This window comes from Colossoma macropomum, unplaced genomic scaffold (assembly GCF_904425465.1).
Source record: "Colossoma macropomum unplaced genomic scaffold, Colossoma_macropomum, whole genome shotgun sequence".
Lineage (NCBI taxonomy): Eukaryota > Metazoa > Chordata > Actinopteri > Characiformes > Serrasalmidae > Colossoma > Colossoma macropomum.
The window spans coordinates 18,578,962-18,604,800 of NW_023494794.1; the positions used below are offsets into that span (position 1 = coordinate 18,578,962).

General features: G+C 37.3%; 1 protein-coding gene across 3 annotated transcripts; it reads right to left on the reverse strand.

Annotated features, from left to right (window-relative positions):
- Nucleotides 1-7,547: 7,547 nt before the first annotated feature.
- Nucleotides 7,548-25,687, reverse strand: cunh11orf53 (chromosome unknown C11orf53 homolog). 3 transcript variants are annotated; one of them, XM_036580482.1, is made up of 6 exons: nucleotides 25,217-25,687; nucleotides 24,067-24,601; nucleotides 17,981-18,084; nucleotides 13,730-13,772; nucleotides 13,286-13,590; nucleotides 7,548-8,441 (listed from the first exon to the last, which is right to left on the reverse strand). In XM_036580482.1, exons 2-6 carry the CDS (start codon nucleotides 24,077-24,079, stop codon nucleotides 8,019-8,021), a joined length of 888 nt encoding a protein of 295 aa, XP_036436375.1. In that variant the 5' UTR covers nucleotides 24,080-24,601; nucleotides 25,217-25,687; the 3' UTR covers nucleotides 7,548-8,018. The 3 variants fall into 3 exon arrangements, with proteins under 3 accessions (XP_036436375.1, XP_036436376.1, XP_036436374.1); XM_036580483.1 differs by lacking the exon at nucleotides 25,217-25,687 and having other exon boundaries at nucleotides 17,981-18,081; nucleotides 24,067-24,691; XM_036580481.1 differs by lacking the exon at nucleotides 25,217-25,687 and having other exon boundaries at nucleotides 24,067-24,691.
- Nucleotides 25,688-25,839: the final 152 nt, after the last annotated feature.

Consider the following 25,839-nt stretch of genomic DNA (forward strand, 5'->3'; position numbering starts at 1 on the left):
TTTGTCATTAAGTAAATTGCAATGCCATCATTTTGTGATACTATTTCATTATTTTAAGATACTTAGTGATTATTTTGAGATACCATCTAGCTATTTTAAGGTATTTACTTTTTGTTAGACATTAGACATCTCAAAATAACGACTTAGTATCTAAAAATAATAAGATAGTATTTCATAATATTGGCTTAGGAACTCAAAATAATGAGATAGTATTTCATAATATTGGCTTAGGAATTCAAAATAATGACAGCATTTCAAAATAATGACTCAGGAATGCAAAATAATGAGATAGTATTTCAAAATAATAGCTTACGAATTCAAAATATTGAAATAATATTTCAAAATAATGACTCAGGAATTCAAAAAAATCAAATAGTATTTCAAAATAATGACCCGGGAATGCAAAATAATTAGATACTATTTCAAAGTAATGACTTAGGAACTCAAAATAACAAGAAAATATTTCAAAATAATGACTTAGGAACTCAAAGTAATTAGACAATATTTCAAAATAATGACTTAGGAACTCAAGGGAATGAGATAGTATTTTAAAATAATTGCTTAGTATCACAAAATAATTAGATAATATTTCAAAATAATGACTTAGGAACTCAAAGGAATGAGAGTATTTCAAAATGATTGCTTAGTATCACAAAATAATGAGACAGTATTTTTAAAATAATGACTTAGGAACTCAAAATAATGAGATAGTATTTCAAAATAATGGTTTAGTATCTCAAAACAATGAGATAATATTTCAAAATAAAGACTTAGGAACTCAAAATAATGAGATAATATTTAAAAATAATGGTTTAGAAACTAAAAATAATGAGATAGTATTTTAAAATAATGGCTTAGTATCTCAAAATAATAAGATAGTATTTCAAAACAATGCGAAAGTATTTTAAAGTAATGACTTAGTTTCTCAGAATAATGGCATAGCACTTGATTAAGAATAGAAAAACAATTAGGTGCAGGGTTTCTTTTCTTTTACGTGGCAGGAATGGGCTTCCATACCATCAGTTGCTGTGCTAGCAGTCAAGATTTCTTTATCATCCTTTTGAGATTCCCAATGATTGTACGATGTATTTGCTTGATTCATACTGGCTATTGTAGTGAGAGAATACTGATGAAGGAAAACATAATATAAAATGGTGGGTTCTGTTAAACTGACGAGGCCGACAGATGCAATGCTGCACTGCTGAATATTACATGACAAACAACACTTTAAATGTTAGTTTTAGGCCAGGATGCCCCTCTAAGTACACTGAGCTGTGTAAATGACTAGTTAGTGCACACTTTTATGTACTTTCTTGCTCAGTATGACTGTCTGAACTGAGTATTTCTTGGCTCCACTTCCTGTCTTCTATTTATGACTCAGAAGCACCATGAATACCCTGGAGTTTTACTTCCAGATATTTTTCAGCAAGTAAATGTCACATTGTGTACTTTGTTCAGAAAACGTGAAGACTGGTGTGGTGCTTAGTAAGGAGAATTAAAGTAGCTCACAACCATCACATTAATCATTTCGGACTAAACAGGGATTCTTTTATTACACAAGAATATGAGATAAACAGCATCGTCTACCTGCAAAAATGATCAGTGCTTGCCTGCTTGGCATTGATTATTAGTGACCAGTCCCAATAAGATCCTCAAAAAGCAGGGATACACAATAATATTCAAATCACCACAGCAACAGCAGATACTTGCTTAAAATCATCAGACCAGTTTGGTGTTATGGTTCGAAAGAGAGTTTGTGAAAATGATAACAATTAACCTTCTAAGTTTCAGATAAACAAACATGTCTGTGTCAACACATACGGTATTGTGTAAAAGAGACCACCCTTTTGTTTATTCATTTTTTAGTGTCAGAAAACATATTTAACAGAAATTTACACTAAATTCTCCAACATATTATCAAATCTAGCCGTTCTTTATCTGTCCACTCTTTCATTTTTGCACCCTAATGCCATTTTAACTTTTCCATCCTTTCCATCTGATGCTACACCTGTGATCAAGTGGGAACTGGGAACACATAATTCCCTCTTGGAAAGTTGAAGCTTCTCAACTTTCTGTCAACATCATATCGGTTTCCTGTTTGGGTATAGCATGCTATTCGATAAGCACATGGGGATATGCAAATAATTGTAAGTTTAAGCTCTTCAGTGTAAACTGTACACTTTCGTATCATTTCTTCACACTAGATCAATGGTGAATTGCCTTGGCCTGCATCTACATTTAAAGCAAACAAAGCACTAACCAAACAGGTCTTTAATTCACCTGTAAATGCTTGTAAGAGCGTTTTATGTGCTAGCTTACTGTCAGCCTCCATTTTTTTCTGACCTCAAACAGTGAACCCTTTGAAGTAGATAGGAAGAGATTCTGAGTTGGAAAAGTCTGAGTTCCAAGTTCCAGTCGTCATGAACGCAGCATTAAACTAACAACGCACAGCTAGCTGTCTCCTCCCAACTAAAGCTTTTCCCTGAAGTTTTAGGTGGCATTATACGACGGCATTTTAGGGCCACTGTTAATAAAAATAAAAATAGTACACTTCGAGAATGAAGTCGTAATATTTCGAGAAAAAAGTCGTAATATTTCGAGACAAAAAGTTGTAATATTTTGAAAAAAAACCGTAATATTTCGAGGATAAAGTGGGCTAACTGTAGGGGGGCTGTAGGGGGTCTCGGTTGCTGTACTGGCACGCCGGAGTTCCGCTCACTCCTGTCTCTTTATGGATCGATCATTTTGATTATTATTCTCATTGTCTGTGAAACTTCATGTCCTCTTTGAATGGCGCGGAGATGTAGCCCCCGATAGCCGTGTAGACGACCCTGCCTGCGACTCTCCTTCAATAAAACACACAGACAGTTAAATAAAGTTTCCTGAAGAGCCGTTTTAGCCTTTTCTTATACTAATAACAGGCTGGTGCTGATGTGCCAGGAGAGACAGGGAGACTGAGTATTTCTTTATGGGTGAAATCGATATGAAAGCATAACTCCACCAACTCCTCAACGCCCCTCACTTTAACACAAGGAGGTGCTGCCTTCACTTTGCAAAGCCTTTGGCCACAATATTGCGACCTTTCCCGGTATTAACGCCACTTTAATGTTGTAATTCAACTCTTTTTTTTCTCAAAATATTACGACTTTTTTCTCTAAATATTATGACCATTTTCTCAAAATAGTACGGCGTTTTTCTCGAAGTAGTATGACTTTTTACTCAAAATATTATGTTTTTTTTCTCGAAACATTACGACTTTATTTAAGTCTACTATTTTTATTTTTATTAACAGTGGCCCTAAACGCCATCATAGCAATATGTTCTCACTAAAGACACTAATATTATAAAATCAACTACCTACACACACCTCAGCTGCCTTAAAAAAATTATTTCTCATGTGCATCTAAAATGGCTAAATGTGACATTTCCAAGAAGATTAGATACAAAATAATCCACCAGCACAAAGAAGATAAGTTAAGGGAATATAAGTGAAAAAGCAGGAGTTTTCAAACTAGAAAAAAAGTATTAAAAGATACACCAAAAATGGGACTCCTAACAACTATGAAACACAGGAGAAAATCAAGCTCCACCCTTGATTCAGATATAAAAAAGCCCACAGGTGTTTCTGTCCATCCTTCCCTTGTGAGAAGACACCTCAGTGCTAAGGGTCCGAAACTTCAACTTCTAGGACTGATCTTTGGAGAAGTCGTTACTGAGAAAAGAAAACAGAAAAAAAAAAAAATTGCACTAAAACACTGAACATCTGAAACGTGGTTTAAGGTTTTATGGGTTGATGTGTCTAAATGTGTAATTGAACCTGAAAAAACTGAAGCTGTATAAACACATTAAGTACTCAGTAAACACGCTAAGTATTGAGGGTGATCACACTAAACACAAACAATTTTGATATTGTATTGGAATTCGCAGTCCAGTGTTTAGTCTTGCATAAGAATTGATGCACATAGGTAATGAGACCAGGCTGTATATTGAGTTGTCGTGCAATTTTCTGTTAAATATGTTTTCTGCTTTTCATCCCAAAGCTGAAAAATGAACAACTTGTAGTTTAGAGAGGAACCCTCAGGGCCTTCTAGGCCTTCAGAGGAGGCCTAATGATTTCTGGGAACTAAAAAATGCACACATAGACACCATCAGCACTGAGCTGAGATTTTCACTCTCAGTGTTGTCAGTACCAGCGTTAACCCAGGATATTCTCTGATTTTAGGAATTTGGGTTCCCTCTCAGAAGACGTGAGGCACGCTCAATGGCCCTTTTCATCTAAGTTGCATAAGAAAGAGCGCAAACTTGACCAAATTTAAGGACATACAAACTACTCTGCATCTGATTCATGAAACTTTCGTACGATGTGAGATAATGAATCTGCCTCAGTGCGTGAAATCAAGCAACCGTACCTCATTTACATATCATTTACATGAACCACGCCCTAATTCATGCATGTTTTGGTAGGAAGCCAACAGAAAGTCAGCATTCAGTGTCTTGTGAGCCAATGGCTGTGCTCGTAGGTGCAGTTTGAGGTGGAGAAGTAAGTGCACTGCTACTGCTTATCCTACTGACCAAACTTTATAGTGCTATATGGTAGAATGACGTGATTATGTAGTGTGATTATTTTTCTAAAATGACACATTTGAATATTGTATTACTGCTGTGTATGAGATGCTTCTGCACTGGCTGTTTATTTTATTTGGGCGGTATCAGTAACATCCCTGCTGAAAAAAGACCATAAGAACTATTAGGATTAAAACCTGATGATTTAGCCTTCTAATGGGAATTGGCTTAATAGTTACTGTTAGAGGCCCTAGTTCCTGTAGGACACTTTTAGATCCCATTAGGAAACCATCAAATGTATCTGGAATCAGTCCTAGGAAACCCATTACACCATTAGAATCCTTTACACTGTGATGAACACAAAAACCTTTAAACCTTGGTTTCTATGATTTTGCGCAGTGTAATATGTCTTTAAATGGAAAGTGGCATATTTATTTATATAAGTGTGCATGTAAAACAGGTACATCCAGTTTTGTGCTGGATTGCCTTGGACAGATATGATTGTTATTACTGTTATTTTATATTTATTCTTACTAGTGGTAACATAGATGATGGTTAACCGCAAATCAGGCATTTTTTCACGTTGTTAAATGTTTACGCTCAGATTTTACACGCACCACTACCAGACCTGAGTTTGATCGTACAGATATGCCAAAGATGAAATTGAGGAATCACAAAACTGCAGGTGAAATTTGCATGCACTTACTTAAAATTAGGATTTGACCGTACGCAACTTTGACAAATAAGGGCCAATGTGTTTCACTGTTTTAGTGCATCAGACAAAAGTATTCAAGAAGACAACAGAATGTTAATTTTAATTTATAATCAGACTATTCTGTGACAGTCTGTAATCAATGAAGCTCACTGTAATGTTGAATGGATTATGTAAAAAAAAATACATTTAAAGTTGTACCTAATATAGCTATCTATTAAGGGAATACTCCAGAGTTTTTCAACCTATTCTCTATTTTACTACAGAGAGTAATCGGATCAACTGGATTCCCAGAGCCTGTTGCACTTATAATAGAAGCTGACAGATAGCCTATATTTTAAAGGACCAATATGAAAAATGTAATTTGGCAACTACAGTGGTGCCACAAAAGCCTTTAGAGTGAGATTTTCCCATTTAAAGATGAGGAAATGTGTCTTAAAGGTGGGAGGAACTTTTTGAAAAACGGCCAGAAAGCTGAATATATAGCTTCTACAACAGTGGCTTTCTTTGTCACCATGGTAGAATTCCCAGCAGTTGTATGATGTATTTGCATAATGCATGCTGGGTATTGCAGTTAGAACATTGATGGACGAAAACAAAAAAAAGGTACAAAATTATAAAGTCTGTCAAATAGAGTCAAACTGACAGATGCAATGCAGCTATGGATACTACACATATGATGCAAATACAATAGTAGTTTTAGGCCAGAATGGCCCTTTAGGTGTGCTTTGAGTAGGGGTGAGTGATATGGCAAAAACATAACAATATCACAATATGATATACAGTATGTGTTAGAACATTTCGTTTTTCTGAAGTTTGATGAGTTGGAACAGAGAAAAACAACAGTGGTACCACATTTTAAAAATATTATCAAAAACTATAACGGCCATGGACAAATTGTTTTGCTCATTTTTTAAGTGAAAATACAACAATGCATCCTCTACAGAGAACACACTTCTGCACGTTTTATTCAACAGTTACTACTTATTTGCTGAATTTAACATATTGGGGAAAATTTATTTCATTTTATGTTTTTTTTTTTTTTAAGTTTGTTTCCTTTGGAGTAGGGGTGGGAATCTTTAGGCACCTTACGATTCGATTCAGTTAGGATTCAGAGGGCTGTGATGCGATTATAAAACGATTATCAACGCATCTTGATGCATCTTTTTTTTCTATACAGGATTTCTTTTTTCTCACTGTGTGAAGACTTGGTACTTTCAAAGCAAAGTATTTGAAATGATCCATAATGAATTTACTTCAAATATCTTTTATTAATTGAACAAATGGAAGTGATGTGGTAAGTGAACTAGAAGGCTCTTATTCACTGCTCTTGTTTGGAGACACTGCTGCCACTCATCTGTGATAAAATGCGCTGTTATGGTGAAATAAGATCCAGTGGTAATGGATGACCACGCAGCACATTATATAGTCTTTAGTGATTTTAGAACTTTGGTTTTGGTCTCGTGATAGAAGGGGGGAAGGCGCGAAAGACTGCAGGTCACGTAGCAACGAGGTTTCACCTGGCTAGTAGCGAACGAAAAAGGAAAAGAGAAAGACAGACGAACATTTGGGGGTGAATGGACTTATTCGCATTTATAAGCAGCGCACTTGGTTTCCTGGTACGTTAAATCTGCAACGAGAAACTGTCAAACACTAAGAAGTTGCGAAGATGAAGTCGCTTCTCTTTCTAATTTTCCCGTTCCACCTTAAATGGTGCCGCAATTACCTTCGGCGCCTCAGTCAGAATTTAAGGTGGAACGGGAAAGTTCAGCAAGAAGCTGGCGAGTGAGAAGCGACTTCAGCCTCGTAAAACAGCTGAAAGCTGAGAGACATTTTACAAGAAACTATTCAACTTTTGAGGAAAAGTTTTCTGGCGGAGTTGGAAGAAAAGCAGCTATAGCCGAAGCTTAAAGCAGAGTAGAGTCTGTGTTTTCGTTTATATTGTTTAGCCTTAAACATTAACACATACTGAGACATACTGGACATAAATGTTGAGGGTCCCAAGCTGGTTTGATTTTTGTTAAAGGACAAAATGGCTCTTCTTATCATTTGTGTTGTGACTCCTGACCTAACCTGGCTTTAATGCAGAGGGAGCCGGTCAGATTTCTCACTCGTCCATGTGTGTTTTTGTTGTGTGCCGTCACAGACTGTCCGGGCGCTGCACTTCCGCACTTCCAAGTTCCGCCTTTTGCGTTCCGTCAACATTACGTTATAAATTAAATATATAGAAAATTGATTTTTGACATTTGCGAATCGATTCAGAATCGTCCATGTCTGCATCGCGATGCATCTAAGAATCGATTTTTTCCCGCACCCCTACTTTGGAGTATGTCTCAACTTATTTTCACTTAGAAAATCAACAAAATATGCCATTTGTAAAAGTTAGGTGCACAAATGTGTGCATATAAATCTACGTATTTAATGTTTTACATCCAGTGCTGTACTAAATTAAATTAAACAGGACTAATTATGCTCCCTTGTTAATGTAACATGCAGCTAGTCAGTGTACTAATATTATGATAATGCTAAATTCATGTTAACCACTCCTAATTCTGAGCCAACAGATTTTCTGGCAATTGACTCTATGCAGCAGATAGGGATTAGACTAAAAAAGACTGGAGTATTCCTTTAAGCTGTTAAGCTTATTACAAACTTCAGCCTAAAATCCACCAGTTTTGTGTGTCATATTTCAGGTTCTGCTTGCTTCACCAGTTCAGTGTCTGTATAAATGCATTGGAGCCTCTTAAAAAGCCCTTCTTGTCTCATAAGACATCCACGAGCCAGATCCATCATCCTTAGCCCACGCTTGACCCGTAGTGTCACTGAGTGACGCCACGCTGCCACTGCCCTCTTCTGAAGACACGGGGAGCATCTTGACCACGGCCAGATCCCCTGGGACAGTCATGTACGGCGGGCAGGAGTAGCTGGAGGCAGAGCTGTAGGAGGTCGCTGGGTAGTGGACGTCCTCCAGTGTCTGCAGGGTGTAGGGCTGGGAGCTGGAGGGGATGGATGCACTGCTGCGGCTCGTGGAGAGGCGATACGGTGAGGACCCGCCTGAGTCTTGGCCGCCCAGGGAAGGAGAGTCTGCCACTGGGGCCGAAGCCTCGGGGCACAGAACCTCTGGCTGACTGACGTGGTCTTCTGAAGACTGGTCCCATGGATCTCTCTGTAGGAAGGAAGAGGATAAAAGATGAGCTTACAAGGCATCATGGTGCATGTGTTGCATGTTATTTCTATTCTCCTTGAAATGTAGTTTTGTAAAAGATCAAATGTACACAATTTTTCCCCTTCCAAAATGTAGTCAGTTGGCCAAGATGTTTGGCTCCTGAAGTTTTCTCCTTTAAAATTTTACACTGGAGCTACAAGGCTAATGTAGACAACAAGGCATATATTAGCATCATGCAAACTGCATCATTATACATCATTAGACACTAGGGATGCACATTTGGTTAACCATCTGAGGTGCCAGTATTTGAATACTGAAATCACTATTTGGGTGTTCATTACATTCCATCACAGGAGGATGGAGGAAATAAACAGACACTGATTTTACGGACTGTAAAGTTTAGCAATTTGTGAGTAAGAATGTACATTATGGTTAGGGGTGGAGGACAAAATCGATTCTTAGATACATTGCGATGCGGACGTGGACGATTCTGAATCGATTGACAAATGTCAAAAATCGATTTTCTAAATATTTAATTTATAACGTAATGTCGACAGAAAGCAAAAGGTGGAACTTGGAAGTGCGGAAGTGCAGCGCCCAGACAGTCTGTGGCAGCACATAACAAAAACACAACTGGATGAGCGAGAAATACGACTGGCACCCTCTGCATTAAAAGCCAGGTTAGGTCAGGAGTCACAACCCAAATGTTAAGAAGAGACATTTTGTCCTTTCAACAAATATCAGACCACCTTGGGATCCACAACATTTAATGTCCAATATGTCTCAGTATGTACTAATGTCCTAATATAGGCTAAACAATATAAACAAAAACGCAGTTTTACTTTGCTCTGCTTTAAGCTTTAGCTCAGCTATAGCCACTTTCCTCCCATCTCCACCAGAAAACTTTCAAAAGTAGAGCAGCTTATTGTAAAATGTCTCTCAACGTTCGACTGTTTTATGAGGCTGAAATCAGCTTCTTATTCTCCAGCTTCTTGTTCGAATTTTCCCGTTCCACCTTAAATTCTGCCTGAGGCACCAGAATGTAAATGCAGCACCATTTAAGGTGGACTGGGAAAATTCGAAAGAGAAGCTGACTTCAGCTTTGCAACTTTTTAGTGTTTGACAGTATCTCATTGCAGGTTTAACGTACCAGGAAACCAACTGTGTCGCTTGTAAATGCGAATAAGTCCACTCGTCTCCAAACGTTCGTCTTAAATCTTTGCCTTTTTGTTCGCTACTAGCCAGGCGAGACTGCGTTGCTATGTAACCTGCAGTCTGCACGCCAGGGGAAAAGGGACCTGAATGAGAGCCATTCTATATGCAAGTTGTATCACACTAAACTAAAATATTTTGGAAACGACAAACATGAGAAACCATATTACATGTTTCCACCCATTTTCCTACCGGTTGTACCTGCTGCCAACCACAGGACCATCGAGCAAGCGATGTCAAAGATTCTACCCAACTTGGAGGCGAATTACAAATTCTATCGCAACTTTTATTACCAAGGATTTGCGTCCATTCTCCGTCGTTGAGAACCAGGGCTTTCGCGCTATGTTGAACGTTGGAGCCGAGATACAGCGTCCCGTCTTGAAGATATTTTACTGATACAGTGACCCCTCCACTCTCTACAACATAACCCCCAAACCGAATTGCCACTGGATCTTATGTCACCATAACTGCATTTTATCGCAGATGAGTGGCAGCAGCATCTCATGTGCTCCAAACAAGAGCAGTGAATGAGAGGCTTCCAGTTCACTTGCCACATCACTTCCATTTGTTTAATTAATAAAAGATATTTGAAGTAAATTCATTATGGATCATTACAAATACTTTGCTTTGAAAGTACCAAGTCCTCACACAGTGAGAAAAAAGAAATCCTGTATAGAAAAAAAGACGCATCAAGATGCATTGATAATTGTTTTATAATCGCATCACAGCCCTCTGAATCCTAATCATATCGAATCGTGAGGTGCCTAAAGATTCCCAACCCTAATTATGCTATACTTTGCTAACACTTTGCAAAAAAATAAGGGGTGCCTTAGCATAAGTGCATTGCTAAGGAGCATTATTGCTGCCTTCAAGATGTGTTGAAATATTGTGTTAATGAGATGAACTTGAACGCCACCACAATGTCACATTTCCCCACATAGCATGTGTTGTGTTTTAGATGCTGGTATGTTTGTCAACCAGCACGACCATACTGGGTGACCAGCTAACCCAGCACCACACAGACATAAACCAGCTAAGACCATTGAATTGATGCTGTTTTTTTCTTTCAATGCCCACTGTTTTTTGGCAGGATTACTAGCAGGAGACTCCGATATTTCAATGAACCCTGACTTTCTGAGTTGGTGGTGTGCCAATAAAAAGGAACGGTAACCGCTGATGTTTGTACTGTAAACTTGATATATTTCAGTCATTCATCAGCTACACATAAACGCTGCAGGCCAAAGTCATCCACAAGCAAAAAATACAAATATAAACACATTTTACATGATGGTTTCAAATGGATTGCAACATGACTCAACTCATCTCTGTTCTTCATTTTGTTGTAGTAATGTTAAAATAAATGACACTCTTTAATGACAGAAAAAAGTAAAGAGAAAAGCATTTTTCCCAGGTTATCCACCTTCATTCCCACCAAAACCTCTTACACCATGTCTAATCTTTGACCTACAAAGTCACAGGAGCTTCTGTGGAGGACTTAAAGGCAGTGTAAGGATTTACATAGCTAAAACTAGGTTTACATGGTCATCTTAAAGTGTGCGGCTGCTGCTACATAGTCTGTTTTTACATAGTCTATTATCATACAGTATTAAAAGCAAACATAGGCTAGCAGTTTGCACAATGCTAGCTGGTGTTGTTAGCTGGGCCATTCAAGAACTGGGGTGGCAAATGGTGTCCCAAACCTCTGAAGCCATTAAAAATGAACTCACAAGAAGAATAAACCACAGAAAATATTCTTGTTTTATTTCTAAATTAACCAACACACTATGATTATTCTTCTTTTTGAGTTTTTATTATAAGTGATTTTTAGTCACAGATGTACAAGAAACAGCATCACAGACGTTGCAGATGCTGAAGTATTATTTTTATGTAAAACAACAATTTTGATGCTTGTTTTTAAATAAAAATTGCAAATTATTTTCTGTCCTATGTTAAAATGATTGCAAATGTGGGGTGGGCGAGATTATATAATTCAAGACGTTTTCATGATACACGATATGTCACGATATTTATTTACAATAATTATTACAATAATTTGTATTCAACATTTCACATACTGAGCTGCACTAAATCCAATGAAACGGCACTAAATATGATCTCTTTGTAATCAAACATGAAGCTGGGTAATGTATTTTACAAACGGATGATATCCATGATACAATCAGAAGAAAAAGATATTGTTACATAATATATGCATTATCACGACATAACATCCAGTGTCAGTTAAAAAACTACAGCAAGGTCTTTTTGAATTACGTCTTTTCTGGTTATCTCAAAGGAAGAAAGTCTAACTCTGAGAGTTAGTGAAGTCTCTTTTCATGCAGTACTGTGCAAAAGTTTTTGGCACCTGAGAAAATCTGATTTAAAAAGCTATTTATCTGTGCAAGTGTTTATTTGCACAAAAAAAACATTAATACTGGAATAAATACAAATAACTTTAGCCATAAGTAGTGATTTTCCATATGTCAGTGCGTTTGTTTCACAGTTTCCAAACCTGTCCTCGGTGCAGCCCAGTATGTGTATATCATATAACACCAGGTTTGGCGAGCCAATACTTCATTACATTAAACCCAGTGTGTTGGTGACAGAATTTAACAAATCCATATGATGGCTGGGGGCATCCAGGAGAAATCTGGAACCAAGCTTTTTTCTTCAAACTAGAGGTTTGTTTTCCTTTGACTGTCCTATGCTAAGCTGTATCACTGATATGCATATAAAGGTGACTATAGAGCCTGTTTCAAAACTGGTTTCAACGTTCCCTCAGTAACTTTGCTTCACCACAAATGGTCACTCCCTGCACAAGAGGAGGAGCAGACAGTGAGGAGCAAATCACTCAACACCACTTAAATGTATATCAGCATAAATCCCAGTATGAGCATAGCAAATTGAATGTTATAGTTTTTAAGTATTTTATTGCTACAGATTATAAACAAAATGTGTTTTATAAAGGAATTATGTCAAAGATTTCTGGTCAAATTCTGCTGCTGAAGACCCCAGTTATGTTTACTATATGCCTTCAGTTGAAAAATGTACAAAATGCACTAGCCCTCGGCAGGTTAGCCTCAGTGAGCTCAGTTAGCCAAACTTTTCAATGTAACTTTTCAATTTGAGACGTTTGAACACAACATACAGAACATTTGGGAGTAATTGCTTTGCCTGGCTATAAATGTGGAGGAGGAACATGGTGTACTGCCCTTCTTTCTGTTGTTGTTGGCTATGTAGCCTTTAGCATGCTAACTAGCCTGTTAGCTGAGTAAAGTGATGAAGCTGTTTCAGATGTCATGTACAAGAGACAAGAGTAGTTTGTGACCTAAAGCCCAGCAAATCAAATGTTATGGTTTGGAAATGTTAAGCATTTTGAAATAGTTTACTGCTATGGCTTATAAACAGCGTTGTCTGCCATTTTATTGGGGTTTGAAAAGGAAAATGCATCAGGTCGCAATGATTTCTGGGCAAGTTCTGCTTCAGAAGTCGACACTTATGTTCATTTGCCCCTCTGAAGGCTAATAAAACAATGGAGCGGCCCTGAAGATGGCGCCGTGGATTCCCGGGTCAAGAAAAGACCTAATTGAAGAGAGCATGTTTAAAAGAGTATAGAAGGTCAAGGTAAGTACCAAGAGCAGATGTGAGGACGACTCGCCAGACAGAGAGGGCAGCAGTGTGGACAGCGTGGATGATGGAAAGAGCGACCCTCCGCTAGCTGTATACGCGGTTGCGCCTCGGTAGTCTCCAAATGATTCGGGCTGGTAGTAGCTGTCAATGAAAGAGGGGTAGCTGGAGGAGTGGTCATAAGAAAAGGCCTTGCTCCCTAAAGCTGAGGAGTAGGAGTCTGTAGAGTACTGCTTCATCGGATGGCAAAGCTCGGAATCGGGCAGGAAAGACCTTCGCATGCTGTAGTATCCAGGAAGCATGTGAGGCCCTGCAAGAGGAAGGAGGAAGGTTAGCGTTAGCTCACCGAATTAGCTCTCTCATCACTTCCAGCACACAGTTCTGTTTGAGAGCCTAATTAGCTGTGTGGGAGCTCTTTATCAGATGATCACATATGAAGATGAACTCACCCGGCATTTGTACAAAAGCTGGCTGGGAGGTGCTAGCTCCTGTCTGGAAACCAAAAAAAGACAGAATTATAGGCATTATTATTGTTGCCTTCAGGGCAGCATGCATATCTACATGTGTTAGCCACTGATCTCTTGATATCCCATGAGGTCTTATTTCTGAGAGAACTAAAAAGTCACTGAAAACAACACCATAATACACAAAAAAAGTGTGAGAAAAGCTTACAAATGCAAGTTAATGCTCACTTTGTGGAGCACAAAAGCCCAGAATATGGAATCCCTGGCGTGTTCCAGGGACTTTAAAGGCAGTGTGAACACAGGAAGGCTCTAGTACACAAGCTGGTTCTGTTGAAAGCCAGGCAAATTTTGTGGGAGGATATTTGAATGTGATTTGCCAGTGTTACAATAGCACTCCCCATACCCAGGGTTTATGTGTGTGTGTGTGCACTCGCTTGCCTCCAGTGTTGTGTGCCTTGAGGGTCTAAAATGATTGGATGACTGGGAATACATCCCAAATGACAACCAGCTAACAGATAAAGTGTGTCCTTATGTGCAGAAGAAAAGGGTTGAGGCTTTTATTATGTCTCATTGTATGAGACCGATACCCTGCCAGAAAACTAAAGATAAATAAATAGCAATATCTGCAATATCCAGCATCTGAAAAAACGAATTTTTTTCTAGTGTTCACTTGTTTTTTGTTTTTTTTGCACTGTTTGAAAATGGCAGTTGCCCTTACATTGTTCAACCATTTCATAATGAATTGTTTTCTCGAGATCTTGAGTTATTTATCTTATAACCCACTATATACCACCGTATAGGAGACTGTTTTATAGAGATAACATGTTATGATATAATAAAGGCATAAAAATCTCGAGATCTCGAGAAAACAACATTTGCTATGTCATGATAATGATACAAATAACTTGAGAATCCTTGGCCCTTTAGGGTTTCCACACCATATATGTATATCGCTGTTGTTGGAAGAAAACCTCGTATCTCCACAATTACAACTTTACAGGAAAAGGAAAAAACCTACTTTACTTTAAATGTAAGTCAATGTAACCAGACTTTTTTCCAAGTAATTCTGGGCCTTTCCTTTCGGTCCATTCTTCATAAAATTTACACACAACGTAAAGGACAACAGGTATTTTCAAACTGAAAAACAGCAAAAACAAAAATGGAGATACAAGGTTTTCTTCTGACAGCTGCGATATAGTACTGTACAAAAGTCAGCAAACACCATTTATTTCCACTAATTCCTTTCAAAAAGACAAAAAAATGTCCACTTCTTATAGCTGCCAACCTTTTCAGGAGACTTGCTTTCAGTTTCAGAAATCTGCAGGTATATTTTACCACACCTCCAAAGATCAGTTTAAGAAGCTGGTTGCATTCATGTTGAGGCTCATGTTGAGATTATTTCCTTTTCTCAATAAAGGCTTTTTGACAGTTACTCATCCTTTCAGACTCACAGTGGAAGAACAAACAGAAACACTTTTTTTTCCAGATCTGAGGACCGTCTCAAAGATTAAACTTAGAAAGTGCTGATTGATAGTGACAGTTTTGGAGGTCTTCCAGGTCTTGCATGGCCCATTTCTTCTGTATCCTTTAATATATTTTTTTTAAACTCCAGTTTTGGAAATGCCTGTTTTTTTCCCCACTTATTTTCCTTTCACTTACCCGTTCCTTATGCAAGTGGACTATCTTTTATCTAAACTCTTCAGAAATATCTCCTGGAAAAAGAGCGACATGTGCTTAATGGTCGTTTTGAATGGAAGCTAATGGGTAGTCTCTGACTTTCGTATACATGGTTGACTAATTTACCAGTAATTACTAGTACATTCGCTTCATTCCATGGGGTGTGTCTTGTTTAAACGAATAACCCACGTTGTAAATGAAGCAAAATCTTTAAGACAGCAATAACCCTTTTACTGGCACTGGACTCTGGCATGATTGTGTGCCAATGCCATCAGCTTCTCTGGAAAATTTGCATGAGGCTAGATTAGGGCCATTACTAAGTGAGGAAGGGGGGTGGGAGGGGGCTGTCCATACACACACGCAGCAACAAGCAAAGCCTAGCACAAGGGCAGCCTGTTTGTCTTTGGTTAAAGTCTCGGCAGTGACCTAATGCTGCTTTTAACCGTCTGCCTGCAACAATGCCTCACTTATCTGGACCCTTTCAGGAAGACAGTGCTGATGCAGGCAGGTGCACCTGATATCAATCTTTCTGAGGTGACAAGAGACGTGTCATCCATCACCCACCATGCTCTCAGCCTGTGGTTCCGCTTGTATACATTACAGTGGCATGCTATATTAGTCAGCTAGGGCTGATGGAAAAGAAAATACACTCTGGAATTCCATATGAGACGAGTGGATATTGTGTAATAGTGTAAAACTGTATGTCACAGATGTAGAAATGTCAGTGATGATAATAATATTAATAATAATGTGTTATACATTACTGTGTAAACATTAGCATGGCATGCTACATTACTGAATTGATGTAAAATGTAAGTAAAGTGAAGTCATTCAGAGTAGTTTGCTGTGAAATGCTCTGTTCTAGAAAAGCTTACCATATCAGAATTGTTCACAGTGATATGAACCAGACGTCTGAAGAGTTAAAAGCCTGTAACAGCTGCCTCACAGGAAGCTATTATACAAAACAGTTACGAATCCAGAGCCTGATGCTCGATACATTGTTTTACGATAGTTCTGAGATAAGATTTTGTTCTAAAACATTTTTTTCCAAGTTCATTCACGGTGGAGAGGTACATACACAGTGTGGTGAGGCAAAATAGTCCTCAAAGACAACTCATTGTTTAGATTTTTCCACTGTTTCACCACTATTAACATTGCATATAAAACTCCGTAGGTTCACTGGTGGTTTTGGACAGTAAATAAAATGGCTATATTTGTGTTGTAGACATCACAACTCCTGGTTCATATAACCACCACAGTAAAGAAATCTGAATAAGTTTCTCTGCAATATTACATTTCATATTGAACCACTCTGAATAACTTGTCAAACACTGAACAAAACAGGAATTTTACAAATAGGTGGAATTCCTCTTTAAAGGTAATGGAAAAGAAAAGGAGCAGTACTCTCTAAAGACCGGAATTCAGTATGTGTGTAGATAGTGTATAATAATCCAAGACAGATATTAATAAAATGAATCATTTGTTATACATTATTATTTATAATTATAATTTATAATTTGTTATACTTGTTGGAATTACTTTATTCAAATGTGTACATAATTTCCACATGAAAGACATATATTATATCAAGGCGAATGTGTCTTTCAGTTTACTTACTTTTAGAAATAATCGTGTTGATGAGAAATATCAATAACCATCATCATCATAATCATCATCTTTAACCGCTTAGTCCAGATAGGGTCATATTATTATTATTATTACTACTACTACTACTACTACTAATAATAATAATAATAAAAAACATCGTTGTGACATGCTAAATTAGTGAGTTAAAGCTAATGGGAAAAAACACGACTATCTAAAGTCAGAATTACGTATGAGATGTATATAATAATAATAATAATAATGATAATAAGAATAATAATACACTACAAAATATGCATTTGATTATATATATATATATATATAATATAATTATATGTATGACTACGGTAAATTACATCTATCCAATTTTGACTTTCAGCAATAATTGTAGACTAATATATCATTGCTGTTGGAAAAGAAACCTCGCATCTCCAAACATTCTTAACTTGTAATGGAGATTAATATAGTGGACGTTAATGTACGTTAAAGTCATTTTGGGTCATTTTTGTTGCTCCTTTCATCATGAAATTTTAACACAAGGCAAAGGGTAACTGGACTTTTCAAACTACCACCTAAAAAAAGAAAAATGACAAAAATGGAGATAAAAAGTTTTTGTGTGACAGCGACGCTATTTTATTCATGTGGAAATGATGTGCACATTTGAATCAAGTCAATTCTATGCACGACATGAATGTATCACATTTGTTTAAGGCTTTCAAATAGCCTGGAGATGCTTACAATGGTTGAAACCACACAGCAGCAGAAAACATAAAAACTATTAATTGATTATAAGAAATGATGAGTTAACTAGATAAGAAAACCGTTTCAAGTTGATGATACAGTCATGAGGTAGAACCAAGTTATGGGTATAGCTGATGAAAGGCCTGAGTAACAGTCAAGTACTTTCTCAGGTGAAAGGGACAGGAAATGCAAAGAAAAGTGTCAGCTACTTACATTGTATCTTGGTACGTTGGTTTGTCTCGATCGCTTCTCTGCTAACAGGTCTTTGACCGTGTGCTTGACCCTGACCCCTTGATACACTCGCTTGGAATACTCTGCTGAGAATGACATTCATGGTAAATGCATTTATTATCTCTGCCACAACTGACAGTTGACTCATCAATCAGCTGACAATGAAAGGGTTTTTCACATTTTTGGCACCAATGCCCAGAGTGTGGTGGACTATATTGGCAGGCCATTTTATTGCAAATATTGATAAACTAGCCATGTTTAAAGGGAAATTACACCAATTTTCCAAAACTGCATAACTAAGCTGTTGAGATGTAAACCAAGTCGTTTAGAGTGGTCTGATGTGAAATGCTTCATTCTAGAGAAACGTACGGAGCCAGAATTGTTCACAGTGGTGGTGATAGGAACTGGAAGTGTTTATTATCTGTAAAAGCTCCCTCGCAGAATGCTATTACTTGAAAGGGTTACGAATACAAGGCCTAATGCCTGAAACGTTCATGATAGTTTTGAGATAAGATTTTTACCTAAAACTTACATTTTCAAATAAGCAGAGCGTTCTAACGTAAAATAACGCCCAAAGAATCAGATTTAACACGATTTTACCATTATCAACATTACATATAAAACTCAGAGAGATGTGTAGGTTCCCCAGTCATTTTGGATAGCAAATAAAATTCCGACATTCGTGTTACAGATATCACAAACCCTGGTTCCGTTCACCACCACTGGAGAAAAATCAAGTCAGTAAGTTTCTCTACAATGAACGACTTCACATCAAACCGCTCTGACTGAGTTCGTTTACAACCACTGAAATATGTGGCAGTTAAAAAAATTGGTGGAGTTCCCCTTAAAGGCAAGAGGGTTTTCCAGTCATAGATTAAACCTAGTCCAAGGGCGTTTTACAGAAAATCCCCATTTAGGAAGACTATTTAACCTCTCAGTAAAACCAAACAAACCAAACATGAAAACATTAAACTCCAACAACTCACAAAGACTCATTATATTGTTTGTTTGTTACATATAGCCTAAAGTAAACCGCACATTTAATTTGTGCACAATGTCCAGGGATGTTTCTGAACATTTGGGTGCCCTAAGTGACATCCTAAGCAACCCCTAGCCTGCACCACTATATTCTTTTGTATAATGGTGCAATTGCATGCAGCATGAAAGGAAATGTGTAATTGCAACATGAGGAAGAATATTTTGTAACGTCGGTTGTGCATCGGAACCTTCTCTAAGTGGATAAACCTGAGTATTCAAAGAGAACTCTGATAAAACTTGGTGAAGGACGTGTCTTCCGAGGATGTGAGATTATCATCTACTATTGTCATCATATCTTTATCAGTATAATGTTGATTTTGCATTTGAGACCTAAACATCGAGTCGGACCTCCTTTTTGGGCCTGTGCATGTGACGTTTACACATAAAGATACATATGTATACACAAAAATACATAAAAATTCACTAAATAAATGCTGTATTTTCAAGAGGCCCAGTGATGACTCTGGGGCCCTAAGCAACAGTCCTAAAAATGTCTATACAGTGCATTATAGTATAGTATAGTACAGTACATTGTCTATATAGTACAGTATGTACAGTATGACATGTATTCTATGTGCAGTTCTAACATTTATTCAGTGAAGGACTAATTGTACCTGGTTTACTACAATGTGAGCCAATTATTAAATATTAATGGCTTTTTCAAGTGGCTTTTGAAGTACTTTTCACCATTTATTGCTTATTAATGCTTTCAAATGAATGGTCAGGGGTTGGCCACCCTTTTTTGCCATCAATGAGGAACTAATAGACTGTGATTTCCCCTGCTCTAAGAGAGTGCATTTCTATGTATAACCAACGCGAGTGATTCCCTCCTTCCCTGTTAATGTATGACTCTGAAAAGGGGAATAAGTTCAAAAGTCTGAGTAAAAGTTTAGTCAGTTTAACGTTTTGTGGCCACAACAGCAGGCCTGCACTCTCACTTTCGGCTCACGGTAACTGATCACTAGTCTCTGCTGTATTATTCCACGGAATCTTGATAAAAACAGTTCTTCCTGGTTGTGGGGAAAGTGACTCACCAACAGCTTACACTTTTACCACTGAACATGGACATTACAGAACATTATCAGAATTCAACCACAACTTTGTAAACAAACAAATAAAGTGACAAAAAGTTCTATGCTGGCAGGTGAAGGTATCTTGCTGTACACACTAACATGCCACTGCAATGCCATTAAAGCATAATTCTACCAAATTTTCAAAATTTCTGGATAATTTAATCGTTGAGATATAAACGGAATCATCCTGAGTGGTTTGATGTGAAATTGTTAATTGTAGAGAAGCTTACAGATTTCTTTACAGTGGTGATGATAGGAACCAGAGGTCACAATGTCTACAATGCAAATATAACCATTATTAATCTGAAAAAAAAAAAATCTTTGGGGACTATTTTGCCTTACAACACCTAGCATCTACTTCTCCATTAAAAATGTATGTTCAAAATTATGTTGTAGGCCAAAGCCTTATCTCTAATCTGTCAAAAAACAACAATGTCTCAGTCCTTAGGCAACATATTTGTAACCATTTCATAAAATAACTTTCAATGACGTAGGTTTTAGAGGACATCTGGTTCCTACACTGTCAGAAAAAAGATTTTACATTTTTCGTTTACGAAGGTACAACAATACAAATGCACCCTCAAAGGTACAAGTAAGTTTTCATTGCAAGTTTTTGCAATGGATGACATACCCCTCAGGGTACCACCCCAGTGACAGTTTAGTACCTTTTTTCTGAAAGTGTATCATCACCACTGTGAATGATACTGATTCTGTAGGTATCTTCATGGTAGTATCTTATTGATTTAACTATGCAGAAACTGGTGGAAACATTGGTGGACTTTTTACGTCCAGTTCTTTGCTTTGCCTAAAATAAACTTTACACGGTTTGCTACAGCACATATAACCTGACTACCAATGATGGACAACCCCTTAAAATCCCAGGCTTATTACTTACTAAGACTTATTATTCAGTAACTACATGGAGTACAATGCCAACTGGCTGAGCTATTATTAGGTTGTAGTAAAACTTTAGGACCTGGCCATTTAAGGGGTTCATAAAACAACACGCTACTGCCCTCAGTATATTATTGTGTTATGATGAAAAAAGTACATTATTTAGTACTGTACTGATTGTCTAGGTTTAATGCAAATAAAGTTTCTAATAGTTACCTTTCGTTTTAGTAGGGTTTTCGTGCATGGAACTGTACAGAAAAAAACAAGACTTGGAAGGCATGCAAAAGATGTTTGTTCATTACTGTCTGAGCTCAGATCCTGATTTTTTTAACCCTTATTTACTGTAGATTCTGCAAACAGATTAAAAGAATGTGATCTGATCATTAAAGCAGTTGCAACTGTTTTACGTCATATGGGACAAACTTCTTGCACTTTTGTTTGGTAGCTGTGCTAAGGTATGAAAAAAGAAACCTTTTAAACAGGGATGGCCAAATATATAATGTTTGCAGTGGGCTAAAAAGACAAAAAAGCTCACTAGCAGCTTGTTAGCTTTACATTTTGCACACTGTCAGTATACAAAGAATGTAATAATACAGCTTAATGTATTGCAAAGAATGGTATCATAGCATGCCATATTGTATCATATCATATTGTTGTATTATGTATGTTAGCTTGTGGCTAGAGCGTTAGCTCGGGACACTAGAAAGCGCAATGTTAATTACTTTAATAAACTGAAAATGGAAATATTAAAACCTTACATTAATTTAAGAAACAATGTGAACCACTTCTTATTTCTGCTGCACTGAAAAATGTATTAAAATCGAGAAACTGTATTCTCCAACAGTTTCTTTACACAAGGCAGAAATTCTTCATTAAGGTGGTTTTGTTATGGACTATTAGCTCGAATATACTGTTACACCTGTGTTGGGATCACAATTGTAGTTTTTTTTATGCTTCATTTTATAACATTATACATTATTGTATACTACATGTTAGGGGTGGTTGATTTGGTAAATACGTCATAGCACAATACTTGAAGACATTTTCACGATATACAATAAGCATATGGATATTTTGACACATAGACACAATGCACCAGTAGTGCTGCATTTAAAAACGATTAAAAATATATTTTAACTTTTAAAACACTAAACAGTTCTACACACAATAAAAAAGATACAATTATGCTTTATATGTAATGAAACATGAAGCTGTTCAGCGATATTTAGGTATGGACTATATACTCAGAAAAGAATGTTAACATTGTAGTGATAAAACATCATTTTGCCCACCTCTACTACACATACTTTCAAAGAACAATAGGCCTCAGTTTTTTCCTGAATTTGTTCTTGAGAAAGGTCCTAAGAAAAAGCGTACATCTGATTCACGATGTGTTCCTGAACTGCAGAATTGTTTGTACATTTGTTGAGTGTGTGTAGATCCTGTTCTTACCTAAGAACAAATCCCAAATAAGAAAACACTGATTGGAATTGTTGGAAAACTGTGTGAGATTTAAGAAGAAATGTACTTTTAAGAACGGCTGGTGAATGAGACCCAATAAGATGCTAATAAACACAAAGTTGCATAAAAATATAAAGTATAAAATCTCTCTGGCTGAAGGAGTGAGGAAAGGGACAACTTTCTGTCAGGCCAAATGGAACATCCTTTGGCCTGCGGGCCCCTCTTTGGTCATCCCTATTTTATAGGATATTCTGGAATATCAGCTGACTAACTTAGAAATGACATTTATTAAACCTCTATTTTAAGGAACAGGCATCTAAAATGAGTTTATATACACTTAAATATCATTTAATTTGATTTCTACAAAACTCCAAGTTCATTAGTGTGACTGCGCTCTGTTTTTTAAGAACGTGTTCTCCAAACCCCTCTGAAAATTTGCGTGAAAAGGCCCACTGACAAGAATGTCTGCAGGCAAGCTGCCAGTCATTTTGTACTTGAACCCGCTGTACCCCTATATTTAAGTTAGGAAGAAACTGAACAGAGATACTACGTTCCGCTGCTTTTCAGTCTTGCCAAATAACACAAATAAACCAGCACTTGTAGATGTTTTGTGTAATGTTTCCTTTTCTGTGCCAATTGCCATAGGCTGCCAATACTATAAAACTGTTCTCTCGTTATGGTCTGTCAGATGGGGGATTTCCGAGCAAAGTCTACTGCGAGAATCTCCTAAGAGCTCACAACACAAGTAATTAAGTGATCTAGTCTGTGTGGAAATTTTGTGTATTGTTGCAAATTTCTGTTAACTCTTCTGTGCATTCTAGGAAAATCATCTGCATTATAAAACAAACTTCATAGCCTTTCAGTAGACTAAGTTTTAAACCAATAAGCATGAAGTATTTTGTGCATTGATTTCCAATCTAGAGCACTGCTAATACATTCTAAGAAATCTATCACAGTTTTAAGTTGTTGGTGTTTACAGGATGCCATCATCCTCCCCTTGTGTAGTTTTTTGTTCATATTGTTTATATAAAACTAGAGAGAAAATTAGCAATATATGCTAAAAATGTTCATCCTTTACACATAGACAACACATACAGACATCAGAGCCCATTACAGAATAGAATCTAATATAATAAAATCTGTTTTCCATGATAAAATACAACTACAGCTTATATATACTAGCTTAATAGGACTTGACTGTTAATGATGGGGCTGTTTAAGTTAACCGTACTAAGTGTGGATCACTGAATATGAGAAAGTACCTAAAACTCATATATAAAGTTATTTAAGCTTGAACTGGTCACTTTACATACATATATTTTTTGTGGCAATATGTTTGTATGATTTTTTTTCAAAGTAAAGTCAACTAATTTTAGTTGGAAATGCAAGCTGCCACCAGGTCTAGTAGGCTAGATTGGAGATGGTCATAAACAAGCCCTTATCTCATGTCACAGCACCCTTCACAAAGAACATGTCACAAACAAAAGCCAAGGATCTATTATTCCTAGGTGTTAAAAATATATTCTTAAACAAAATATTCTATATTTAAAAGATTCAATTTCGATAATGAACATTCCTTCAATAGTTTCCATCAATTCTTACCTGTCTCCATCATACTTTGCAGGTTACAGGCCACTGTGTTTTTGCCGGACGTCAGTCTGCCTTTCTAGTCCAGTAACAGTCATACCATGTTCGTCATATCATAGAATGAGCTTTTAAAAAGCCCGTGGAAACATCATGGATGCCTAGGCGGCACGCACACATATTTATACCCCTCTTCTGGCATCCCTAGTGAAGTTCTTTATGATTTGGGTACATGCAAATCATCTGCTGGAGGACGTTTCTTAGTGATTTGCATCCAGGCTCTATACAAGATTACAGGAGATGGCTTGGGCTGCAGAAATGGAAAATGTTGGGTGGTGATGATAAGGATGGTGAGGAGGATGAGGGACATGACCGTGCTGTTGATTTTGCTCAGAGGGCAGCAAGAAAGAAGTGCAGTGGTGATTCATAGACAGAAAGCAGGGCATCCATTCTGGTAAAGCGTCCCTCTGCCGGCGCACGGAGGTGTGTTTGTTTTTATTTCCACCCGCATTCCGGCGAACCCCGTCTTATGCGCATCCATGATGATGAAGTTCTTGAACACAAACAATTTAGCAGAAGCAAAAGAGCATCAGGTATAAACAGTGACAGATTTCTGCCCAAACTAGTACCTAGTTAAGTAGAAGTAAAAGTACAAAAGTATAAATCCATTAAGATTTTAGTAAAAATGCCAAACTTTCTGAATAGCCAACCCTGTGCTTGTCGGAATACAGGTGGGAAAAAAAAGCTAACGCCTCACAATGGCTGCCTCTGTTAGCTTAGCTGGGGCTTCCCCTGTACGTAACGGCCCGAGCTCTTCATGTGTGAACCGATGCGTGTTGATATATTGTCTTGTTGTCAGACATCGACGGTTGGTACTTGGATGAGGTTTAATAAAGGCTGTACTGTAAAATCACTGGTTAGCCTAATGCTATAACCCGGGTACACTAGCTAACTGCTAGCCCGTATAATATACAAAGTTAGCAAAGGTAGCTAGTTAGGTTAGTATTCATCTGCTTTACTCAGAGTTACTGTTAGCGTTAGCTCAGTTGTTAGCCGTACCTAGAGTCAAAAATGCGGAAAAACAGACAAAGTAATTAAAAGTGTATAACAAGAAATCACACTTTTTACCATTACATTTTGCTCTTACCAAGAAAAAAAGGTTTCCTACCTCAGTAAGCATGTATAAGTTGGGTTAAGAGTCCAACCCCATTTTGACGCCAACTGCCAGGCTGTTATCCACGTTCAGCAGGTTATTAGTTTTTAACAGTAAATTACATGACTTTTCTGTAAATAATGCCAAAAATAATTAAATAAAACACTAATTCTGTCTATTTTGCGTGACAGAATGAATATGTTCCGGTCAGGAAATCATCAATGTTGGATAAACACAGTTTTGACCAGCTTTAACTTGGCTCCTAAGGGAAACTCCACCTCTTTTTCGAAATTTCTGTATAATTGAATCGTTAAGATGTAAACACTCGGAGTGGTATAATGTGAAATGTGAAACTTACCAAGTCAGAACTGTTCACAGGTTGTTTTAGAATCAGGCGTCTGAAACGCTCAACGCCTCTAAAAGCTGCCTCAGAGAAATTCGTAAAGTGGTTAATACGCTGGCATTGCGAAGGGTATAGCATGCAAAATAGTCCCCAAACAACTTTTGCAGATTTGGCACTACCATTATTAACACAAACATGTGTAGGTTATCTGGTGGTTTTGGATAGTAAATAAAGTGGCTATGTTTGTGCTGTAGATATGGTGACCCCTGGTTCCTGTCACCATCATTATAAAGAA